The sequence below is a fragment of the Zootermopsis nevadensis genome, unplaced genomic scaffold (genome assembly GCF_977971745.1).
Source record: "Zootermopsis nevadensis isolate Lab colony 2312 unplaced genomic scaffold, Znev_1.0 Znev_ptg000009l, whole genome shotgun sequence".
Lineage (NCBI taxonomy): Eukaryota > Metazoa > Arthropoda > Insecta > Blattodea > Termopsidae > Zootermopsis > Zootermopsis nevadensis.
Window position 1 is genome coordinate 5677765 of NW_028259141.1, and position 25265 is coordinate 5703029.

At 36.0% G+C, this 25265-nt stretch overlaps 1 protein-coding gene across 28 annotated transcripts in view; it reads left to right on the forward strand.

Annotated features, from left to right (window-relative positions):
- Positions 1–24657, forward strand: part of trol (terribly reduced optic lobes) — a 363907-nt gene extending 339250 nt beyond the window's left edge. For 23 of the 28 annotated variants that reach the window (XM_087345587.1, XM_087345603.1, XM_087345589.1 and 20 more), the window contains 20 exons: positions 124–287; positions 1435–1531; positions 2370–2645; positions 4300–4443; positions 5044–5212; positions 6238–6335; positions 8459–8619; positions 9563–9785; positions 11061–11243; positions 12426–12575; positions 13470–13688; positions 14710–14872; positions 14952–15097; positions 15906–16153; positions 17214–17413; positions 18263–18399; positions 18870–19070; positions 19361–19576; positions 19869–20022; positions 21520–22912. In XM_087345587.1, coding sequence (XP_087201713.1) covers positions 124–287; positions 1435–1531; positions 2370–2645; positions 4300–4443; positions 5044–5212; positions 6238–6335; positions 8459–8619; positions 9563–9785; positions 11061–11243; positions 12426–12575; positions 13470–13688; positions 14710–14872; positions 14952–15097; positions 15906–16153; positions 17214–17413; positions 18263–18399; positions 18870–19070; positions 19361–19576; positions 19869–20022; positions 21520–21733 — 3563 coding nt within the window. In that variant the 3' untranslated portion in view covers positions 21734–22912. The other 5 variants (XM_087345586.1, XM_087345592.1, XM_087345597.1 and 2 more) reach the window with 4 other exon arrangements.
- The last annotated feature ends 608 nt before the right edge of the window (positions 24658–25265 follow it).

The window sequence follows — 25265 nt, forward strand, 5'->3', positions numbered from 1 at the left end:
TGTGTGACAAAATCTGTTTTTTCCACTGATTTAGCATTGCAGTATAAATTTTTGATGTTAATATTGTGCGTAGTAGTATGCATGTTTATTTGAAGTTAATATTCTACATTGATTTTACTCTAGCTCCACCACGAATACAACTGAACCCAACTCGGCAGGTGGTTCGACCTGGTGATGATGCATTCATCCATTGCACAGCATCTGGTGATCAGCCTATTGACATCCAGTGGAGTGCTCTAGGGCGAAACTTGCCGCGCTCTGTCACTATATCACAAGGCGTGTTGCGGGTAATGCATCATTAATTAAATTGATTTCAGTAAATCATATTACTGAGGCATGAATGAAGTATAACATCGTGTTTGAAGCCAGAATATCTTTGTTACGGTACTTTCCCATGTAACATTTTCCAGTATAATCAACCTTTTATGATCTAAAGTTTCTGTGATGACTAGCATGAATAAAATCTCTTAGGGCTACACCCATATCAGAACATTAAAAGTTACTGATATTTCAGGGATCATCTGATATTGCTGATAGCCTGAGAATATTTTATTAAAATCTACCTTGAGATTGTAACTGATAAGTATTTTCCCTTGTTGCCTGACTTGGTTTTCAGAATTCTTTCTTTTATACCAATCTATGTCAGTCCAAATTCTGAGCACTTGTTACTGTTGAAAACATTTTTAATATTTAGTATTCTTCATATTATGTTTTTTTTTTCCTGTGGATCCTACAAGTAATGGAACTTTCATATAGAGTTTATTTAAAATGTTATTGCCTAATATTACCATAATAATTTTTGTTGAATTTGATTTTTATTGATTTATATATGTAATGAAAAGTGGGTTATTCTTTGACAAGCCTGAGAATACAGTCGACTTTTCAAAGAATTTCCTGCACCATAGAGTGAGTATATTATGTGACTAAAGAATTTATGCATTAACCTTTTGAAGTTTATTGAAACAGTCTGTACCTCAAAGAAAACAAAACACTTCCAGCATTACAAAGATGAACTGATTAAAGCTGTTTAAGGAAATAATAGCTTTTTACAGTGAAAACTGTATGAAACCCATAAATACAAAATTAAAATTGACTGTTGAAGTGGCTTTAAAGGGTTAAAAGGTGCTGTACAGTGTTCTACCAATGACAACTGGCTGTTTACTATCAAGCATTCTAATACTCCTTAATAGTATTAAATCACTTCAGTTATTATTTCTTCCTTCACACAGTGGCTAATAAATAAACTCGTCTAATTTCTTTATTCACATCAGTGAGACATTAAGTGAAGAATAATTTGGATATCAATTGGATGTTGAAAATTATGTGACTTAAAAGCTGAACTTAAAAGTAGTTCTGTTTTCACATCAGCAGTTATTTGCCTTGAAGGAGTTAGGAAGTGAGTGTTGAATCATAATTCCATTTGATGTGTTGCAGTTCCATGGCATTGCAGTTTCTGATGCAGGCCGTTATCTGTGTCATGCAAGGAATCCTGCCGGTGAAGCAGAGGCAGTAGCTGAGGTGGTTGTGAGTGGTAAGTAATGTGTTTTGTGTTGAAAATACAAATAATATCGTATGTGGGGATAACCGAACAGGACTGATCTTCGCTGTTGAGCACTTTGGTATGAATTATGTGGATTTCTTTGATGTAAGTGTTGAACCTTTTAGAAACAGTTTGTATGTCTGATACATCTTTGAAGGAAAGCCTGTTAAAATATAAACTGTGTTGATTAGATAATTACAATTCAACCATTAACTTTATGCCAAGATGCCTGGTACTTAGAATTCATGCAAGCACAGACATTATTCACTGGTGCTAGAGTGAAAAGTGGTCTCAGAGGTGGCATGAAATATAAATATTTCATTTCCAAACAGTCCAGAATAAAAAAAATCAAATAGAATTTCATTTGTATTTTTACATAACAATGTCTGCGGAGGTTTTCAGCGAATCAGAACCTGGAGATGGGCACGTGTGTCCAAAACATGTAATTTCATAAACTATTAGAAGGTGTGTTTAAAAAGTTATGAATTGAACAAACATCAGGTATCTTTCAGTGAAATGGTTAGGTGTACTGGGCGTGATAAATTGGACTTGAATTGTATAATAATAAGTTTTTTTAAATTACTTGAAGATGTGCTGATATATAAAAAGTGTTACTGTTGAAGCTGCTTTTACTTCTGCACTCTTGAATTTGACTGTACAGTGAAATATAAAATGTGTTGAAAAACATCAGTGGTGCATTGCACAATATAGATATGTGACTGCTATGATGAAAATATGTGAATTGGATAGTAGAGAAAAGTAGCATTTTCATAGGCCCACAGAGGTGTGATAGTAAAACTGGTATTTTTATGTGTGTTGTGTGGAACAGAAAACACTCGAGCACCTATAGTAACCGCTGTTCAACATGATCAATCAACATATGAAGGAACATCAGTGCAGCTTCGGTGTGTTGTGCCTCCCGGACCTGGTCGTCCCCCCTACATCACTTGGACACGCGATAGGTCACCTTTACCAGCCAATGCTGTTGTTCGTGGAGATGTACTGCAGTTGACCAACGTCCAGTTTTCAGATCAAGGACGTTACATTTGTGAGGTCCGAAGTGATGCCGGACATGCATCAGACTACATAAATCTTAGGGTAGACCGTAAGTATCCTCATTACCATTAGCCTTGTTGCAACTCCATACAGTGAAACCTGCTAAAAATGCAAAAAATATAATGAAGGTTCTGGTCAGATGTAGCGACAGGTTTCACTGTGTCAACACTAATATGCATGTTGTATTTCTCACATTATGCACATGTATTTTATAGTTAACAAACTAAATAATTGTTTACTAGTGCATATGCTGTATTGTTACTAATTGATTCAGAATTGTGTAGAGTTTTAACATGATGACATAGCTGTATTCAGCACATACCTTCAGTATTAACAGCACTAATGTTTATTTGATTCTTGATTTTAATTTTATTTAACTAGGTTGTGTTTTGTTTTTAAGTTTTCTATTACTGCGCATGGTTTTTATTAATATTTATGACTAATGTTTGAATTCTGTCCAGTTTACCTAACGATTTCCACTAACTTTATGCCAAACACAGTTGTTCCATGTGTCACATATTACAATACCAGTCTGTTCTCTTTTTTCCAAACAATGAAACTCGTTGACCCTTACAGTTTCTTTTTTCCAAGTGCAGTATCTGTAGCATTAGCAATAGCATATGCTGTGTATTGAATGTTTCATTTATACGTAATAAGTTAAAGGAGTTCATGCAAGAGCTGTAATCAAGAGCTTCTGTGGAGAAATTGTTTTGATTTATGAAGCAAGTACATAGAAAAGAAATGAGATATAACTTGGGCATGTACCCAACATTTATGCACATCCAAACGCATTCTACCCAGACCTATCCTAGCCTACTAGGTGAAATAAATCTCAGTGGTATGCTGTTGCAGTGAGGATAACCTATAAAAAGTGTAATTAAAACTCACCAGTGCTGCAGTAGATGCTGAAAATATTCCTGTCCTGATGGAATGTGCTCACTGTACTTGTGGAACAGTGTTAACTTGCTGGAATTCTTCCCCTGAAACTGCTGAAGTCTGATGGTTCTTGGTTCTTCTATAGTATGTGGACCTTAAAAATAATCCTACAGTTTAAATATTTCTGTTCCCATTCATTATTGAAATTGTACTCGCATTTTCTTAACCAGAAACGATTAAGATGGTGGTCCTAAAAAGGACCTCAAGTTTCTAGATGTTGCTATCCATTGGCTGACTGATATTGTCCGCAAGCCACGAGAGTAGACGTGGCCTTGTCAGCCGTTGCTTGTGTGGCAGTGGGAAAGTGGGTTCTGCGCATGCGCTGGTGATGTATTCCTTACCTAAGAACATTGTGCTATCAGTCATTCAGTACATTAGCTCATGACGTACGGCCTGTATAAGCTGCGGGTGTTTTTCAGTCCGCTAGTAGCACAGAATTCTACCCCACCTCCCTCAAAGACGTCAGGTCCACTCTCGTGGACAATATTTCTGGATCCATCTGACATAACACAAGACTTCTGCACAGCTCCATGAACCTTCAAAAAATGTAGGTATTCTGTTATCTACTTGCCCTCAAGTTACAGACTTGTAATTTCTAACACCGAAGAGCCGGCCAACCAGATCACAGTGTTGTCACAAAAATATGTACATATGTGATACATGGATATTCCCGGCTCCATCATCCTGCTAGTCGCATGGTTTGGTTTTCCCTTGTCCTTTCCCTGGCTGTTCTGCCAGCATGTTAAGAGTGCTGCTGTGATGAATAGGGGCAAGATCAGGTGGCCAGGTGGGCCGTGCAGGGAGAGAGGTGACGTACTCCTTACCCTGCAGCAATGAGCTGTTGTGTCCGCCCGTAATCACGTTCTGCGAGTGCTTCGACCCGGATTGCCTGCCCCCGCGCATAGGACGGGGTAATTGATGTAGAGTAGCGTATTCCCACATATATGTTTCCCCTCTTGTGTTTTGTCATTTCAGAAACCTTCTTTCCCTGTTTCCCATATATATAAAAGTATATTTATTCTGATTTGTTACTCATGCTGAGAATCAGACTTAACAAATTTTAGGTTATTCTCTGTTTTCTCTTTTTTAGTTTTGCTTATTTGAGGATACTTTACATTTTGGTTTAGTTGACATTATTTTGTTTTATTCTTGCAACTTAACTTAAATAACATTTCCTTTGACACTATTACTGCAAAGTATCACAGCAGAGGAACTTCTAAATCGGAGTTTGAACGTGTGGCTGCATGTGTCTCATTTACATGTTTTGTGTGGGCTGTGTACATTTTTTTAGTACTGTATTACTGTTTATAATGAAAAAGTAGTTGTCTTAAATAAAATATTTAATTGTCAGTGAATAATCAAATTTGTCAGACAGTTATTGAGTTCTTTGTAACCCTCTTTGTGATCATAAGTTAGTTGCTTGTAAAGTGACTGTCATGAAGTTTCAATGAATTATCATTTATAGTCCAGTAGTTTGCTGGTTTCTCATGTTAGAATTGTGTTATTGTTAGGTGTTTCCAGCCTTGCTTTACGAATTGATGCTAGTCAGGATGTAATTCGTGTTGGTGACACTGTTGACGTCCAATGCTCAGCCTCAGGAGATCCCTCAGTCACGTTCTTGTGGACCAAAGTTGGAGAAAGAATTGAAAACAATGTTCAGGTTTCTGGAAACTTGTTGAGGTAAGACTTCCTTATATTAGCCTGCTTATGTAAGTGAAAGAAATCCTGTAAGGAACCCACAAGAAGGCTTCATAATTTTCAAGAATAATATAGAACAAGATGATGAACCTGTTTGTAAAATTTGTTATTGTGGACTTCCAGGACTTCAAAATTATCAGATAAATTTATAGATTCTTTCTGTCACCATGTTTGTAATGTTCAACACACATAATTGTAGGGTCTTATGTTCGGCAATATGTCGGACAGAAAAGTAACCATAGATGTATGAATTATGTCTTTATATTTTACAAAATATCTCGCTAACACCATGTGGGAGGATCTTTCTTGAGAAGTGCATAGTTGCTCAGCTGGACAAAATATTCTTAGCAGTCAAAGAGTCATTACCATTACCACATGACCTTATCTTGAGCCTTTCAGTCCAGTCCACTGTTTCTTTAAGATCTATTTAATAGTATCCTTCCATCTATACCTAGGTCTCCTGTATGTACTTATTTCAACACGCGTTCCATTCATCTCATCCTCCTCGCTGTAATTACCCTATTATAAGTATTATAGAAAGATACTGAACGAAGATTGCTGTCTTCTGGGTTGTTGCACTGTGTAGACTTGTAAGTATACCGACGTTCCAGAAGTCCTTGCTGCCTCCATCATCAGGGCAATCACCCGGATCACGCAACAACCCAGTTGACTACAGTCTTCAGACTCACCGCCATGAAAATCTCAAATCCTACAAGATACCAAACATTTTTAATGTTTACTGTGCGTCATTGGGGATTTAAATCTGTATGACGGGGCTGCCAGTTGGAATTTGACTCGTAGGTTGATGGTTTAGCAGTGTGCCTGTGTGACGCAGTCAGCCGAATCGTGCATAAGCCACAGCGTACTGGTAATTAAGGTTAACTGAAAGACGGTAATCCGACAGGTTTTGGAGTACCTTATATTTTATTTAGGTTTGAGAAGTTGAATGGAAAAATTACATTTCTTTAAATCTAATTTACAGTTTATGTTTATGATTGTTGTTATAGAATTACTGATGTGAGGCCAAGCAACGGTGGTGTGTATCGATGTACGGCTCGAACAAGCACTGGCTCGTATGATGAAGACTATGTGCTTGGAATACAAGGTAAGATGAGCAAACTTTGAGACCATACATTAAACTTATTTATTTCTGGTTTATTTAACAAGACTATCTGTTACTCAAACTATATAGCATGATTTATGAATGATGAAGTGGAAATGAAATGGAAGGAAGCAGTCATAGCTTCATTTAAGGTACTATCCTGGCACATTTCTGGAAGGACTAAGGAAAACAAAAACCTCATGATAGCTGGTGTATGGGTTGAAATTGGTACCTGTGATCTGGGTAGCAGGAGTGCCAAGTGCTTTGATTGGTTACATATTGTAAACTCACATTTATCTATTATTGCTCCTTTCTCCTCAGTTTCTTCTACCACACATAGCTTGCACATTTTGTGTGAAATATTGAAATTATGTTTGAAAATGTAATTAATATCAGTGTTATACAAATTGGATATTTTAGCTCACAATGAAAAATAGCAGATTTGGAAATGCTTGTAGTACTAATTGATGTCCTTACTCTTAAAATGTTATTAGTTTTAGTTTCTCAGAAAAGTCTCATAAGAAATGTATGTCAGTGACTTGATATATATGCTGTCTTAGGATATGTAGGTTTTATTTGCACCATTTCCCCTTAGTTGGTAAATATTCAGCAAAAGACAAAATAAATCTTTGTATGTTATTGTGTAAAGTGGGACAAGCCCTAAGATATGTCATTCTGTCTGTTGTTAAACAGTTGCAGTTTGTTTAAATTGTTGTTTTGCAAAGACTGTACTGCGGATAAACCTCTCTCCTCTTGAATTCCTGTTCGAATTACTAACGTGCACAGCTAGAACTGATTCTTAATAAAGTGTTAACTAAAACACACCTTCATTTCTGTAACTGCTATCATATTCTGGTGTCATCCGTGGTAAGTATGCATAAATTTTGTTTGTTTATGATGAAGTGGATACATTATAATTGTTAAGTGTCAGAATCTTGATTGATGTGAATTTGTTGATATACACGTGCTTGTGTTTAGCTGCATTTTGCTGTAAAGTAATATTACATGTACATTTGTTTATTACTGGTACAGACTGTTTGAATGTGATTAAAATTATTTGTATAGGAATATATTTTAGGTTGTTTTACTTGTCTGTTAGCATGTTTCTGTATTCATTGTCAAGTGTTTAAATAACCACGTGGTACTTTCTGTTTTAACCATTTGGCATAGTTATTGAAGATCTTTTTCTAAAAAATTTGAAGACATGTTTAAGTATTTATTTTAGTGCAATAGCTAAAGATAATCTTTTCAATAAGTTTTTCTCCTCTGAGAAAGTAAAAATTCTGTGAACACTGAAATACAAGGCCCGAGCATATTTAAATGTTAAGGCTATTCTGTCTGGTCATATGATGTCTGAGATGTTTTGAAAAGAAGTGTCCTATTATTGCTGTTGTTAAATGCAGATGCAAGGACATTCTGACTTATTCGAGCAGAGTCGTAGTTGAGAAGCTCACAGGTGCTTGGCTAGTTATGAAATTCTCTGTTTTTTGTGGAATTTAGGGGTACATTATCATGTTCACAAGATCCCACCATTAGTCATTGTCCTGGGCTCCATGAATCTGGTTCATACTCTCCCACCATTTTTTTCTAATACCTTCAAGTCTTTCAGCCATTTCATCCTCTCCAGTGATCAAATCAGTGGTCTTGTACTCCATGATTTGATTGTCCTAACAGTACCTGGTGAAGAGTTTCATTAAGAATTTATTTAAATTCTATGCCAAGCAATTTTATATCGTAAGGAACTTCTCTAACTTTTTTTGTCACTTATAAATATCAGAAGAATGATTTTATCTTGACATATTCTTAGTATATCATTCTGTCTTCTAGAGAAAGACAATGTTGATTTGTTTATGTTGAGTGATAAAGTGTTGTGTTACTTTGATTTTATTAGAGAACACACATATTTAAAGCTGCTAAGTTACAATTTTGATGGAAGGAGAAAGTGTGGGATAAACACAGTATTGAATGTGGTTACGAAGTTTCTATACCTTTTTGCATAATTTTTTAAGCCGTGATAAAGTTTTTACTTTTATCTTTTAATGATTTAGATCTGCAGTATCGATGTTTCCATTTTCGTTCTCACATTTGTCTCTTCCCCGTGTTAAAAATATTTCTCGTTTTTCTAGATTCTGTGGACATCCACCATGATGCGGCTGCAGTGGAGACTCGGACAGCCCCTTATGGCTCAACCGTTGTTATGGATTGCCGTACAGATTTGGAGCCACCTGTGAGCTTCAATTGGTCAAAACAAGGTGGAGTTCTTCCCAGAGACTCCAGCACTCGAGATGTAAGTTAGTAACTAATTAGTGCGCTAGTTGAATATTACTTTTGAATCACATTTGTAGAGACAACTGATATTTCACAAGGAAACATGTTTTCACAGTTAATAGTAACATTACCACTTGTGTGTGTGTAGCACACCTCTTAATAGGGAGTGCAGATAGTAGAAACATTCTAGAATAAGCTGTAGATTCTTGAATGTAGACTTCCTTCTCCTTGACTAGAGAGAGGCATTTACAGGTTGCCAGCCAGCTACAAATTTCTTCAAAAGCCAAATTGCAAGTATAGTCAGTGCAAATGTACATGTACAATCAGTTAACTGACAATGCCAAAGTTCTTTTTCATTGTAATTGTACTCATTCTGTTACAATTACACAGTGCGGCAACTGGAAAACGGGACTAATGCTGGAAACAAATAATGGTTCCTTGTATGTAGTTTAGTTAGTGCATCTTTTTTATGACCAAACTGTTAAATGCCTGATATTTTTGTTTTGTAAATTATTTCGTTTTTTTGCTTTTATTACATTTTCTATCATCATATTTTAAATCGAATATTTTTCAGGATTCAGAATCATTGATTCAAGTTTGTTGTGAAGTACAGAATTAAATGTAGGAACTCCTTAATTGTGGAAATAAATACTGTGAATAATTAAATAATTATGGTGTCTATAAAATAAAATAATCACACAAATTTTACATGTGGAATAAGTAAAAAGTAGCATCTTAGAAAGAATAAAACTAGTTGGTGAAACAGTGGCAACATAATTAAGGCCTTGTCTGCTAAACCAGTGTTTAATTATCTTTACTATTTGGAGACTGCCATCAAAGTATATAAAAAGATTGCTGATTTCTGTCATATAAGAGTATGAGAACCAGATCCTAATGTAAGTTATGAGCTACGTGTGATGTGTTGCATTTCAATACTCTGTTGAGACTACTTTCTGTTCCAGGCAATGCTGTCAATTCCAGATGTACAAGCTCAGGATGCAGGGACCTACATATGTACAGCTAGAAATAAAAATGTAAAAATGGACATTCCAACTGTGCTGGTAGTGACTGGTGTAGTGCCATACTTTGCCCAGGCACCAACCTCTTTTATGGCACTGCCAACATTGCCAGATGCTTATCTGCAGTTCAACATTGAAGTGTCCTTCAAGCCTGAGAGCACAGATGGTAAATACAGATAATTACCTTTCATGACAGTTCAACTCTTTCGAAGTGTTTTAAATAGTTCTGTAATTTATAAAGGGAACAGAGTATCGCATTTTGTCTTAGTAGTTTTGTAACTCCAGTACTTAATGACAGTTGTTTTATTTTTAAAGTTTACAGTTATTATAAATGTTTGTATTATATTATTTATTTGTTGTATAAATTATTTCCCATATAAATATGCCCTATACATGGTTTCCTTGAACAGTTAATTGTTATTTAGCTTTTGAGGGTTCCCTATTGTTAATGAACATAAATTCTTACTACCGTTATTTCTTGATAGTTAGTTACATTTAATTATAGTTTGGTGTTCTGCTTTGTGCACATATGCATGCAAGTCGGCCACAAAGGTTTCTGTGACACCATCGATGCTTATCCAGCTACAAGTGTATATAAGTGCAATAACTGTAGAACCTATAAATCTATCTCTCTCTCTCTTCCCCCCACCCCATCTCTTTCCTTATTTAATTCTATTCATTCTTGTCTTCATCTGTATTGTAATCAGCAAATAACTTTGAATGTGGGTGTTATCTCAATTCTGGGACATTTATTGCAGATTTATAATTGAGAATGATATGGACTATGGAATCAACTTCATGACTTGAACAGCTGTCCGGAACTTAAACCTGAAATACGTTTTCTGCAAAGTGTTGCAAAAAATTCTACAGGGACCATGTCATGAGTTGCCCATAAGTCACTCACATTCCAAGTGGTTTGCCCATAGTTATATCTCCAAATTTATTTAATTTTTGTGAGGTTTTCCACCCCAAATGTTCCCCCATCCATGCTACATTTTCTGCCCATCTAGGAGAAGGGTGTTAACAGTGAAGGTTGCCATTATTATTTTTTTTATCCTGCTGTTAAGTAAATGTCTCTTGTTTGAAAACATTCTCCTCAGCACTTTTGAACTCTTGTGTAAAAAGTCAAGAAACTATTTGCAAATACTGGGTGTCCAATTTGAAGGCTGTTATTATTTATAACACACAAAAAAAAACTTTTGTATGAACTTCTGTGATGTAATGTGAAAGAACTTGAATATGTGCTATCTTTTTGTGTTACATAACTTTTTATGCGAGTTCAAAATAAATAATTACCTATCCATAAGATCATCCACTAAATTATGAACATTTGGTATTTTACTGCAAGCTTGACACTGTCACATGCAGAATGATGTGTACTTGTGGGGAAATGCTGAATAATTATTCATGACATTCTATTATGATCCTTTTGCTGTTCCAGGCTTGATCCTTTACAATGGGCAGCAGAAAGGAGGCGGTGGTGACTTTGTGTCACTTGGTCTAAACAACAGCCATGTGGAGTTCAGATTTGACGTTGGCTCTGGTCCAGCCATCATCAAGTCTGATCGCCCAATTAGCCTTGGAGAATGGCACACTGTTAAACTGAGTAGGACCAGGAAACAAGGTTAGAATGAACAAAAGAAGCCCTTCGTTTATTTTATTTCATAGCTTTTGTGAACTTTTTGGCAGGTATATAGTGTTCCCCTTTTATCACCAAGAAACTTTAACTGTACTTTATGAAGCAGTTTAATAATTACAGGCATACCTCGGAGATATTGCGGGTTCGCTTCCAGACCACCACAATAAAGCGAGTCACACAAATTTTTTTGGTATCCCAGTGCATATAAAAGCTATGTTTACACTATACTGTAGTCTATTAAGTGTGCAATAACATTATGTCTAAAAAAAAACAATGGGAAAACATTGCGAGAATTACCAAAATGTGACACAGAGACATGAAGTGAGCACATGCTGTTGGAAAAATGGAGCCGATAGATTTGCTCGATGCAGGGTTGCCACAAACCTTCAATTTGTTTTTTAAAAAAAAAAGCTGCAATTATCTGCGAAGCACAATAAAGCGAGGTATGCCTATACTAGACTAGTGCCAAAAGTTTATTCTCTAATAAGTGTCTAAAATACAGTGCATCATTTTGTTATATGTCGTGCCTATATTCACTGTAGAACCTAAACGAACTTGTATAAATCAGGAATAATTTATTTATCATTACTTTGATTTTACCTTTTGTTTTATAAGGGTGTGACATTTGTCTCGCATTAAAGGAAGAACAGAGATTAAGGGTGTTTGAGAATATGGTGCATAAGAGAATGTTTGTATCAAAAATGTATGAAGTGACAGGAGAAAATTATATAATGAGGGGCTTTGTAGTTTGTATGCGTCGTCATATATTATTAGCGTGAACAAATTAATGAGGATGACATATGCAGGTCATATAGTGCGCATTAGGAAGATATAAATGTGTACAGAAGTTTGATTTGGATAGCCTAAAGGTATGAGGTCATTTTAAAGCCTAGGCATTTATATGAGAATAATATTAAAATGGATAAAAAGTAATATGGTGAAGTATGATTGAAGGCTGTGGATTGGATTAATCTACCCTAAAGTAGGGACTGTTTCAGGCTTTTGTGAACACAGTGATGCATAAATGCAGGGAATTTATTACCTGAGCATAGTATTAGCTTCTTTGGAAGGACTGTACTTCATGGAATTAGTTATTAATATGCCAGAATTGTCAAATGAAAACTCTCCTTCTGTGCCTTTGTATGTATGTGTGTGACTTGTTTCCAGGCACAATGTATGTGGATGGCGAGGGTCCATATAGTGGAACAGCCCTTGGAAGGTTCCAAGGGCTTGATTTGGTTGAACCGCTGTATGTAGGAGGAGTACCTGATTTCAGAAACATTCACAGACTCAACGGATTTACCCGAGGTTTTGTTGGTAAGTAGTATTTTCTCAAAAAGAACACACAGTTTCAAAGGATTTCTTCTCTGTAATACTGTTATTCCTTATATGCTTATTCACACTGTCAAAACCATCAAGACTATGAAATTTTAAGTTCTCTAATATTCACCACGTTGCCCTCTATGGACTAGTGGTTAGCGTGCTTACCACTAGACCCAAGGTTCGCGAGTTCAAACCCGGCTGAGGTCGATGGATTTTTAAGGGTGATAAAAATCTGTAGCACAACTTCCTTCGGAGGGGAAGTAAAGCCGGCAGTCAGTCCCATGTAGTAGATTTATGGCATGTAAGAGAACCTTACGAGCATGAATGAGATGTTTCGTAAGCAAAATACAGCGGTCATTTCTCACCCAAGTCTCTCCTAATTCACTGCTAGATGGCTCTAGCAGTCAAATCAGGATTGAGTAGAAATTGTACAGAGTCTGCGTGCTGGTCACTCACTACTCACAAATGCACAATTCAAAGACTAGGTAACCTCCGAAATGGAGGCGGCGAAAACCCACACCTGGGTTCTAGGGCCAAGAAACAACAACAACTACATTCACCACACATTTATAATTTGGTGCCTTACAAATTGATTTGGTGAAGGAAAGAATATGAAATCACAAATTCTCTGGTTATGAAATGGAAGGACCTGTGGAAGAATAGCTTAAGGCATAACTATATATGTTTTATTCTGATGGAATCACGAAACATTTGGACAGTTCGACCAAGTTCATTGAAAAGCAGGTTGATTGTGTATAAAAATAAGATATGTCTATCTGCTGTGTCATTTTTCGGTTCAAACTCGACTCGACTTTAAGAAAACTCTGTTCGCACATCACTAGTCTGAATTCATATAAGAGATACTAATGTATGCATTACTGCTCGCAGGTTGCATAAGTCGCCTTCTTATCGGATCAGTCCATCATGAATTGGTGCGTGATGCCACACTGAGTCATGGTGTCACAACTTGTGAGACTTGTGCAGTGAACCCATGCTTGAATCAAGGGGTCTGCCAGGAAGCCACAGAATTACAGGGCTACTCGTGTATCTGTCCTCCAGGCTTCAGTGGGCTCAACTGTGACCGGGTTGGTGAGGCTTGCTTTCCAGGTGAGTTCTTGGTGTATGCTTTCGAGGTCTGCCTTCACTTGTCTGAAGCAATCAAAATATACCTAAAAGAGAATGAATTTATATTGAATTTTGACAGTAAATATTTACAGTCTGTATATCTAAGTGTGAATTTGTTGCAATGTAGGCCTTTTGATCATAACTACAATTTGTTCAGTTTTTGAAGGAATTATATGTCATTTTCTGTATGGGATTTAGTCTGTGATGTGGTTCTTCTAACTCAGTAGTCATTGCACTATGCAATATACAAAGTTTATTTTGTGTGTGATAGTGGTATTCATTGATGTAAGGATTAAAATCTGTATTTTTTTTTACGTCAAAATGCGTTTTCCTCTAGTGTGAGAAGTTTGGCTACAGAAGTGAGGCCATTTTAAATAGTCCCCTTGTCTTGACAAAATGATACATCCTCAAGTTGCAGATGCTAGAGATGGGCCCCAGATGTAAATGGTTTTGTAGCATCTTGCAGAATGTTACACAGGACCTTAGACTTGGATGGTTCTTTTCTGAGATGGAGAGGGCATGTACTGTGCAGGAGAGATGAATGTGTTTATTGGATTCACGAGGCTTGTGATAGGGACTGATGTGGGCTTTTGTGAAATTGTAATGAACTTTAAGGTTTAATAGCATGAGTGGAGTTTTCATGTTAACTTGGCTAACACATTTAAATATGAAAAGTAATGTCTTGGTCCTACTTATTTGGTTCATTGATAACCATACACAGGAACAAGAATAAGTCATAAGCAGTGTTCAGATATTGTCCTAGAATTTTCCATAGTCAATGTTATGGCCAAGACGAATCTGGGACCTCCCAGAAATACAACATTTGGTTTATTATTATTATTGCCCAAAGTATAAATATGTACATTGTGACAAATTCAGGTATAACAGTTTTAGTGAGTATGATAAATATAGATAACACAGTTTCTTATCAGGTAAATGTTACATTGTTTTATGTATTAAAGTGATCTGTACCTAATAACCTGCAATCCAATGGTGTTAACAGGAGCGTGTGGGGTTGGGCGTTGTATCAACAGAGATGAAGGTTTTGAGTGTCTGTGTCCGTTTGGCAAGCATGGAGCACACTGTGAAAATGACATTGATATCTCAGAACCAGCCTTTGCAGATGGTGCTTACGTATCCTACCCTACACCTAAAGCTGTTCGCAGGTAAGATCATAAACAGATCTGTCATTTCAAAAAATGACTTGTTTTTCATGGTCAGATTCTGTACTTTCTTTCTGTCTAGGTTAAAAATGGCTCTTAAGTTCAATCCTGTAGATGCTCAAGATGGACTGCTGATGTACTGTGCACAGAGTGAAGACGGTCAAGGTGACTTCACATCCCTAGCAATTCGGGACAAGAGATTGGAGTTCAGGTTTGACACTGGCTCAGGTAAGTTGATATCAAATGTTATTTTTCTACTAGCATAATATGACCCATCAGAGTTGATGAAAAATTAACTTTTTTGTGAGGATTTCTGTCTTCTGGGTTGTTGTGTCATGTTTACCAACATGACATTCATCACCCTGATGACGGAGGCAGTATGACCTTCGAAACGTTGGTAAACTTCTACCATACTACACGGCGTAACAACCCAGAAGACAGAAATCTTCATACTCACTGCTGTGAAAACCTCAAACCATACATAACTTTTTTATGTTTGACAGGAATCAATCAAAAGTGCAAAATTTGTTTTTAAGTTAATTAAATGTGAAAACACTTTCATGGCAACTGAAGATTCCTGTCATATTCATCAACCGTGACTGCCCGACTCCATGCCCCCGCCAAACACAGACTCAATTAAACCGCATCATAGGTGCCACCATAGTTTTGTTTGCATTCATTTCTAACAGAGTTTCCTTCATCAGAACTTGATTTCAGTATTTTCTACATCACAAATGGTGCACTTGTACAGTCAAGCATGATGGATATTGGTGCTTATGTTGAGGATAGATTGCATGGTACATTTATGAGTGCAGAAGGGGAATAGAGCTGCTACATTGCAAGCACCTGCGTATTTTAGATGTTAAACCTTTTACAGGTTCTGTTGTATCTGTCTTGCGATAATTTATGCCTGAAATATATCTTTTCATCTTCATCACTAGAACAAGCTCTCAGCTACTGATAATTTAGCCTGTATGATAAGTTGATGAAAGTTTGTCTTAAGGCATATATGGTACTTATAAATTTTTCCCAACAGGCCCAGCTGTGATTCGTAGTGAGCGTGATATAACACCTGGAGAATGGACATCAGTTTCTGTGGGCCGTAGTTTCCGAGAAGGTCAAATTACAGTTAATGATGATTCACCAATAGTTGGCCAATCCCCTGGTCATACACGTGGCCTTAACCTCAAGACGCCATTGTATGTTGGAGGTTATGATGAGCAACGCATACGCCTTGCTGATGGTGTTGGAGTGAAGAAAGGTTTCAGTGGTTGTGTAAGAGAGGTATAATGTGTGGAAATAACTTTATTGTTGGCTAAAGTTGACAGCTTGATCAGATATTAAATGAATCAATTTGAAAGCAAGCTTTGTGTTTACAGAACTCTTATGTTCTTAACATACGTGAAGTAACCTTCCACCTTGTGGAATTGTTCCATCTGTAACAGTAAGAGTGTTACAGGCCCATTAATGAACTACATACATAGTGGAAGGTACTCGTTGAAAATGGATTTCATTATTCAGCTGGTCATTTATATAGTTTTATAGATATTACTCTCATTCCCAAATGTAAAGCTTTCGAGTAAGAAGATTTTTCCGTTTGAAATTTGTTTTTTGAATTCCCACACTTATTACCATGGTATATGACTTTGGAAAATTTCATGCATTTGTCAAGAAATCTGTCTCTAGGAAATCTTCATAAGATTTAACAACTTTTTTTTAATCTTTCCTCATTTTCAAAGGATTGTTTCGTTATTCTTAATGAATAATTTTATTTTTAATTTTGGTATGGAGACACAACTAAATGAAAATCAGACTGTGTACCATTGTTATAGATACATAGATAGATAGATGTTTTGAAATTATCATCTCAGCTTTTCTGTTGCTGATAATTCTTCTGTTAATTATTTAGACACTTTCCCTTTCATCTTCATTCTGTAGCCTTCTGAGAAAAATGTACTGTTTTCTTAGCCGACTGTCCATTCACCCAGTATTCCATTTAAGTTGTCTAGTAATTTAACTTACTTTTCTCTACCTTTGGGTAATAGAGGACAAATTTAACATCGCTGTCCAGTTTTGACTGCAGTAGCATTTAAAATTTGTTCCATCAAATGCCTTTACAGTCCAAACTGGACTTCGATCATTTATCGTATTTGGGCCCCTTCCTGGTATTTCACATAAGGAAATGGAAATTATACACGACCCTGCATTTTTATCAGCATCTTCATGGAGTCCTGATTGTATTTATTAATGTAATTTCTTTAACACTTGCACATAGTTTCAAGATGATATTTGCCCAAAGATTTGAATCGAAATCATTTTCATTTTAGTACTGTTTATTTTCCAGATTCAACTGTCAGGTGAGAAACTGGACATTATCAGTTCAGTTGTGGATGCGGCCAATGTCCAAGACTGTAGCAGTTTGTATAGTAGAAATCATTATGTAACTAGTTCGCCTTGTGATCGTAACCCCTGTCTCAATGGTGGCACTTGCCGACTGACAGACTCGAGTGGACACTACAATTGCACGTGTCAGGAAGGATTCAGGTGAGAATTTGTTGGTGAATGGGTCATTCCATGTCTGTTCAACACACAGAGGTGCAATTTTGAATTTTTTTGAACTTGTAGACTCTGTAGATATCATTAAAAAGTTTTAGCTGTCCCTTCTGTTTCATTTGTAACGGGTATTCCAAATTTGTAAATTAGCATTAATTGGCTTGACGCAGCTTGTAAGAATTGCTCTAACTCTGGCACTAATTGGACTAGGGAGTTAATTGTGGGCTCATTATGAAGGTAATGACATTCTAGTTGCAGTGAGGTGTCACACCCTGAAATTTAATACAGATCATCGTCATGATCACCATAGTTGATCTTTGACCTTGAATTCCTAAAAATACAAGTTTATAGTTTAAAGAAAGTCATGCTTCACTTCATGTTCCAGCAATGATCCAAATTTAAGGCTGGCACCACCTGAGGAGTTGTAAATTATAATATGCAGTAAGCTAACATCACTGGGCAGCTCCTAGGCTCAGTTGCATCTTGATAAAAATCTGTATGTTTTAACTGTCATGTATATGCAATTTGTATTACTTCAGCCTTTATTCAAGGAACATGTCACGTTTCTTTTAAACAAATACTACACTTTTAATAAGTAATTTCAAGTTTATACCTGGACCTACTTTTGATCATTGTATTTAATTTATGAAATTAATGTGGATTCACATCTGAAATTTTCCGTATGTTGTAATACTTTTAAAGAAGGGGGCTGTAGTCTGTAAAGGAAAAATTTGAGGAATGTCCTACCATGAATGAACCAATGAATTCTATTAGCAGAGATGTAGTAATTAATTTGTTTTAGACATGTAAGAGACTATAGATCTGTTTGCTGTGTTGCAGTGGACAGCACTGTGAGATGGAGACGGATCTCTGTGCTGCTCTTCATCCGTGTCACAATGGCGGTCAGTGTGTGGGAACCCCTAATTCTTATAAATGCAGGTGTCCAACTGGCTATGGGGGCACCAACTGTGAACAGGGTAAGTTTAACAGGATCGGATAAGTCTCTTATTTTGGTTGTAAGGCAGGGGTCAGTAACCTGCCACCCATGAGCCACCTGCAAAACACACGACCTTCTTTTGTGGCTCTGAACATGATTTAAGGATTATCCAATGATAGAAGGACAAATTTTTCTGCTACTGAGGAACATTGACATAAATGTACAGAGTGGTACATGAAATGTTACCCGAATGAAAGTTTAAATAAAAGCTTTAATATTTATGTAAAGGTACATACATAGGCTAGGAGCGAGTTACTTGTGCGACAGTATAATACTGACTTCACCGAGGAGTTTATCAGACTGAACGCCAAACAAAAGAAATACACTGACCGTGCCATCTCAGGTACACAGAGTAGGCCCATCTGCCAGCTCCACTAGCTTTTCCACCGGCCAAAAACTACTGCGCCGATTATACTGTAAATTTGTGTGTTTATATTTCATTACCAACAGCTGCAGAATTTTCATCAGAAGTCAGTTTCCAAGGTGATGGCTACATTGAGCTGAGCAACTCTTTATTACCGCACAAGACAGCCACAGAGAATGAAGTGATTACCATTGAATTCTCAACCACTGAGCCTAATGGTCTTATCTTCTGGCATGGGCAGACATCAGATACTGACGGAAGGACACAAGATTATGTTGCTCTAGCTGGTGAGTAAACTCATCTGCAGATGACTTACAAATGGAGGAAATTATCTGGATAATGTTATATTGATATTTAAATATCAGTAGGTAAGAGGTGAACTAGTATCGTAATAAATTACAGAATTAGGGACTTCATGATTTAGTGGCCAGTTGAATTTGACGGTGCAGAATTTTTTTTATTAAACATGTTCTGGATTAAAAAATTCTTTGAGAAATGTGGAACTAATTGAGACATGTGAGATAAATAACATTCAGAAATTCTGAATATGACCAACATTCATTACTTGTGACTGTAGTTGTGAATGGCCTACTGGAGTTCAGCTACGAACTGGGGTCAGGTCCAGCTCAGATTCAGACCCAGGCAGACGCGAGAGTGGATGATGGTAAGCGCCACCATGTGGTACTGAAGAGACAGGGTAGCGATGGGAGTATTGAGCTGGACAGTATCACAGAGTTTGGGGAGAGTCAAGGCGTTCTCAAGATGCTCAACACTCGTGGAAATATTTATATTGGTAAGTGTGGGCATTCACATCTTGTGTTTGGTCAAACTGCCTGATCTGGGCTACTACACAGCTGGTACATCAAGACATCAGAAATTCTGTGTAATTTGGCCTGACTTCATGAAATCACAAACCCATCATAAAAATCATGCTTTGACAGTAAATTTATAATACTGCTTTCTTTCATTTTAAAAATTAAAGTACAGTAATTGCTGAACACATATCTTGCATAATCCTTTAAAAAAAAATTAATGCCTCAGATCCGATTCCAAGTATTTTCACATTTGATGTTTGGCTATTGCAGGTGGATTACCTGACTTCGATCACATGACTGGCGGAAAATACTTACGTGGTTTTGTGGGCTGTATCCACTCTTTACTTATCCAAGATACAAGTGGTTCAGGATTGAACTTCAGAGAGAATGCTCTCTACAGTGTAAACGCTTTACCTTGCACCAAGTAAGTGTTGTTATGCACTGCTGTTTGTTGAAATATTGTGCCTAGAACTGCCATTCAAAGGTAAATTTAAAAACAGTACTCTTGACCTTGTCACATTTTTTGGAGGCTTAAATACACGTTCTATTTGTATTAGTCAACAGGTCAAGAAATATTTGGATTAAATTTATAGAATTTGTTGAGGTTAATATTTTGTATTAAGTACTACATTTTATAAATTAGCTTGGGTAACTCAGTCAGTGTCTGACTACAGACTGGGTGACTGGGGTTTGATTCTCAGCATGGGCAAAGAATTTTTCTTTTAGGCCTTGTTTCCAGACTGGGTCTAGGGCTTACCTAGCCAATGGATACTGGAGCCCTTTTTCAAGGGGTAAAGCGTGGCTGAAACATGACACTGACCAGTCACCCCCATCTAATTTTGAAGTCAGGAATGAGTAGATGTTATCGTTCTCTCTCCAAAATTCTCATGTGGTGTGTAGTAGGACAACTTTACTTTTACTATGTTTTATATGTTGGCCGTTAATGGGAACTCAATAAGACGCCCTTTTCATGCCACTGCTAAGATATGAAAGCATAAGAAAGCAAGAAAACAAAAGAAACATTATGATATGGTCAAGTGCTTGTTGTTCTAGGGGAGGGGCCATGGTTGGAAGTGGATTTTTTTTTATCTACTATTTTAAATCTGTAACGGCTATGTTAAGATATGGTCCTAGAATATAGACAACTACATTTTGTTTAAGTGTCCATCACAAAACATCACTAGTATTGTCCCATGATTAGAAGGTTAAAAATATGCAGTGGGAAAAAAACAAAACAGATTTGTTAAACTCACCATTAACTTTGAATTAACAAGGTTTTACCATAGTGATTTCAGTGAAATGCGAGTTTCATGTTTTTCCAGGGGATAGCAGATTTGAATAGTGAATGGAATAATATGAAGGGAATATATATGTGCATAGTGTAATAGCAGTGAAATTCCAATTTAATGGATTCGAACACTAAATTTAATAACAGAAGAAATATAACACCAAAATTGTTAGGTAGGGTCTGCAGAATTCATGATCACAAGGTTAGAAGTAAATTTCACTGTGAATTATTTGGTTTCAGTAGCTTTTTACAATTTTTTTATTATTCTTTTGCCTCATTGTGAATACTGTATGATAGAAGAGATATGTGTACTATAGTGCGTTGATGCATAATATAGAAGTTAACTTTGTCATACTGATTTTATGTCCTGTTACATCTTAAAAAAGTTCGAGTTTGAAATCGCATTTATAGGTGATTATCTGTGTAAGTATTCAGGTGATTACATGTAACCAGTAAATAATTTGAATTGAGCGGTAACAATATTGAATACTTTTCAGTAGACTTATGTTTCATGTACTAATGTTATTTTTTGTCTATCTTTTTACGCTGCTTGGAACAACTTTCTTGAAATCCATTCTCTTGCTTCTGCTTATCACTATTGGTGTATATCTTCTTTTTTACCATCATAATCAGAACACGCTGGATTCCATCCTCTTTGGTTTACACCAATGTTGCAAGTGAAACAAACCGCCCATCACCTGTGATACCACCAATTCAGAAAATTTCTTCTAGAGCTCAGACCATAACAGTTTCAATGCAGATACTGATACTTAACCCGTTTTTACTACTCTTCTGGTTTGAACTCGTCGTGATTTCACCATTTCCTTTATTTCGTAGGCTCCAATGAACATGAATGTGCCAGTGAATTGGATACCAATTGTTTGTTTTAATTTTGTTTGTCTAACATTAATGACAAAGAGGTTTGTATAATTGTCTGTAAGACTGTGCGGTATTTATTAAAATCAAAGAGAATCGTGTAAAATGTGAAGCTTTTAACAGAAACATTTTTTTTTTGAACACCGAGTTATGCTCTTGTACATTTGCTTCAGTTACACGTGTCCACAATAGTTTGTTTTATATAATTCGTCTAATTATATACTTTATATTGCCTTTTTGGTGCGTATTTTCCGTACGTGAACATGGATATTGTTCCGGGATCCTTTTCTAATTTTCATTTTTGAATTGTATAAAATTAGGATTTAGGTAGATGCATGGGCGTGTAAAATGTATTTATGCAAGCAAATTCCTACTTGAAGTTAATGCAGAATTGTGTATATATGTATTGTGAGACAGTAAATATATGAAATATTTAGTGTTTTTGATAAAGAATATGCTAAAGTAACAAACTTTCACGAAATATATTTTGTACAATGAAATGGTTATATATAAATTTTAGAATGAAAATGAAATGGTGTTTCCTAGACATGTTCAGATATATTAGAAATTGTGCCAAACCCCCAAACTGTCTTTGTAATTCTCCTCTATACAGATCTGTGGTCTGCAATTTCTGATATGATTTTTTCTACGTCAAATGCTCATATTTATCAGTTTACAATAGGCAAAATGTAAAAACAATATTTTGTCTCCATATTGATGTTTCAAGAAGTATACAAATACCAGCCTCTTAGAAGAATGACTGAGCTTCTTAGTAGTCTTATTATTTTCAGGGCAAATCTGGATGTATTATCCAAATTATTTTAATGTTGACATGCATGTTCTTGTTGCTGACTGCTTCTGTAACTGGACTGGGCATGTTATTTATTGTCTACAACCCTGCATTGAAAACTTTGCTTCTAATAACAGTTACATGTGGAATGTACATCACAAAATATGAGTAAGGCAACGGTGATATTTTGGGTTTTTGCGGAAGTGATAGTTAAGATTGCGATTTTCTGGGTTGTGACAATGTTTTGGAGGATCCTACATGATAATTCAGTGTCTCAGTCCGGGAGGTAACTATCTAAGGGCAGCAGTAATTATAATAAATGCAGTGTGTTAGATATATATGTGTATTTGTTTATGCATATGTATTTCTATTTCAGTGACCCTGATTTTGCTGACAACAACATTTTGGAAGGTTTAGAGGGCCGTGTGCATAAATAAGCAATCAAAACAAGAAGCTACTCAAAACAAATAATGTAAAAAAATAATGTGTTCATATGTGGAATTTCCACAGTATAGACCAAGTTCCCTGTAAAATATGAAACCACAGAATGGCGGAAGGAACAGAACAATTTCTGTCTTGTCATCTAATAGATGGAAATTTCTTCTCCACAGTCTGAACTTACATTGATGGTGTCCATACTAGTTATATGGCGTTACTGTTTACCACTTTATGTTTCTATATATGTTGGTGTGTATCTTTTTCAACCAAGTATTTTTTGTATGTGACTTATATTTTATTTTTTACGTTAGATACCTAGTAATGTGCTTAAAAATTAATATTATCACCACCTTCATGTCATCATAGACAGGACGTTGAGACTGAAACTTGTCAAGACCTGGCATCATGCACCAGGTTTTTGTGTTATTAAGGCAGTCTCTAGCAGTTACAAGTCCTATACACGTTTTCATTGTTATGCATTTAACTTTCTTCTGTTAAACAGATCTGAAAATGTATACCTCACAGACAGAGGAAAGGAAAAGCGATCTTTGCTCATGGTGCAACACTCCCAGTTACATGTAAAGGCTCCTATACACAGTAAAAGGACAAAATCTTTAGGCAGTAAGTATGAAGCAGTAGATGCGATGACTGAAATGTGTGTTGCTCCTTTGTTTAAATAGTGCTTGATTATCGGTGCCTTTGGGACAAATAGTTCGACTGCCGGAGCCCCGAATGCGATTCCTCCTATCATTACATTTGTATGTTAGAAATAACATATGAAATGTGAATTTACTGCCAATGTGTTCTGGTCTCCAATTTGATATGTATATTTTTTATTTTGGTTGAAGAGGTACACACACAGGTGCTATAAAATATAGTTAGTTGTGTGCCATAACTGTTTCCTTGTAATGATTTTGTGCTGCCATGTTTTTATCATGTATTCTCTTTCTTTCTGCCAGAGGTGTTTGACTCAAGTCTGTAGCGTGGATTGTACACTAAACTAAAGGGTTGTATGTAAGAATAAATTTTTTTATAATTCTGTGCAATTTTTTTTATTTTAAAAGTAATGAATGCAGTGGTTGGTCTTTAGTGTTAATTTCTAGCTACTCATTTCTCTTTATTTTCTCAGTACTCCAACTGAGGTGTGCACAAACACGCATTCATTCCGTTAAGTCACTTGTAGGTCCCAGAACATTAATCATGGAGCCTACATAAAAAGTGAAGTGTAATGTTAAAGTACTGCCTGCAGCCAAACTTTATTTAGAGCTTTCAAATAGAAGCTGAGAAATGAGTATGAAGGACATTACTACCACCTCGGCTCATCTCTTATTCTACGCATTGAAACTGTATATAATTCATATAATCTAGGCCTTAGACTTTCATAACTAATACATATGAGAACTAGAGCATACAAAGATGAGGTGATATAAAATGTCTGCATATCATATGAGTGTGGTATGAATCGCCAAGCCAAGCATTGTAATCATTTGTTTTTGTATGCTATGATTCAGAATGTTATTATGTAATAAGGTAATGTAATCAGTATGTGTGTTTCCTTCTTTTTAAATATGCTATTTTATGTAAAAATGTTTCCTTTTAGTGGAAATGATGACTAATAATTTAAAAATGTTGAAGACAATAAATTTGATGATGATTTGTCAATACAATTTTGAAAACTATTTTTTTAGATTTCTTGCCACCCTAGATTGTTATGACCAGAGAAGCCTGGAATTTCAAGGACTTTCCCGTAAGTGTACTGACAATTTTTTAGAGAAAGTAATTTGTTAAGCATTTTAAATTGTGATGAAATTTAGTTTGAAAACAATACTTTTGTAGAAAAATGTTTAATGTAAATATTGTGTGTTCAGATTGGAGGCATTCACACAGGTTTATCTTTAACAGCAGTAAACTGCATGATTTATTTTCATTTTCTATTAAATATTGTTTAACTGTAAAATCCCTTCATCTTTAAATCCTGACTGAGGCTTTCCCTGATTCCCTGTTTGTTTTAAACCTGTGACGTCTTGAAGATGGCTGTCTTCTGGGTTGTTGTACCTTGTAGTGTGCTAAGTTTACTGATGTTTATGAGGTGTTTGCTGTCTCTATCATCAGGGTAATAATGGAGGCAGCATGTACCTCTTTAACATTAGTAAACTTGTACTTGACTACATGTGAGATGTTGCACCGTAAGTGCTGTATAACTACATGGAATTTAATTTTGGAATGGGAACAGTCATTTTATAAAAGCTTTTTAATACTGCTGAAATTAATGTGT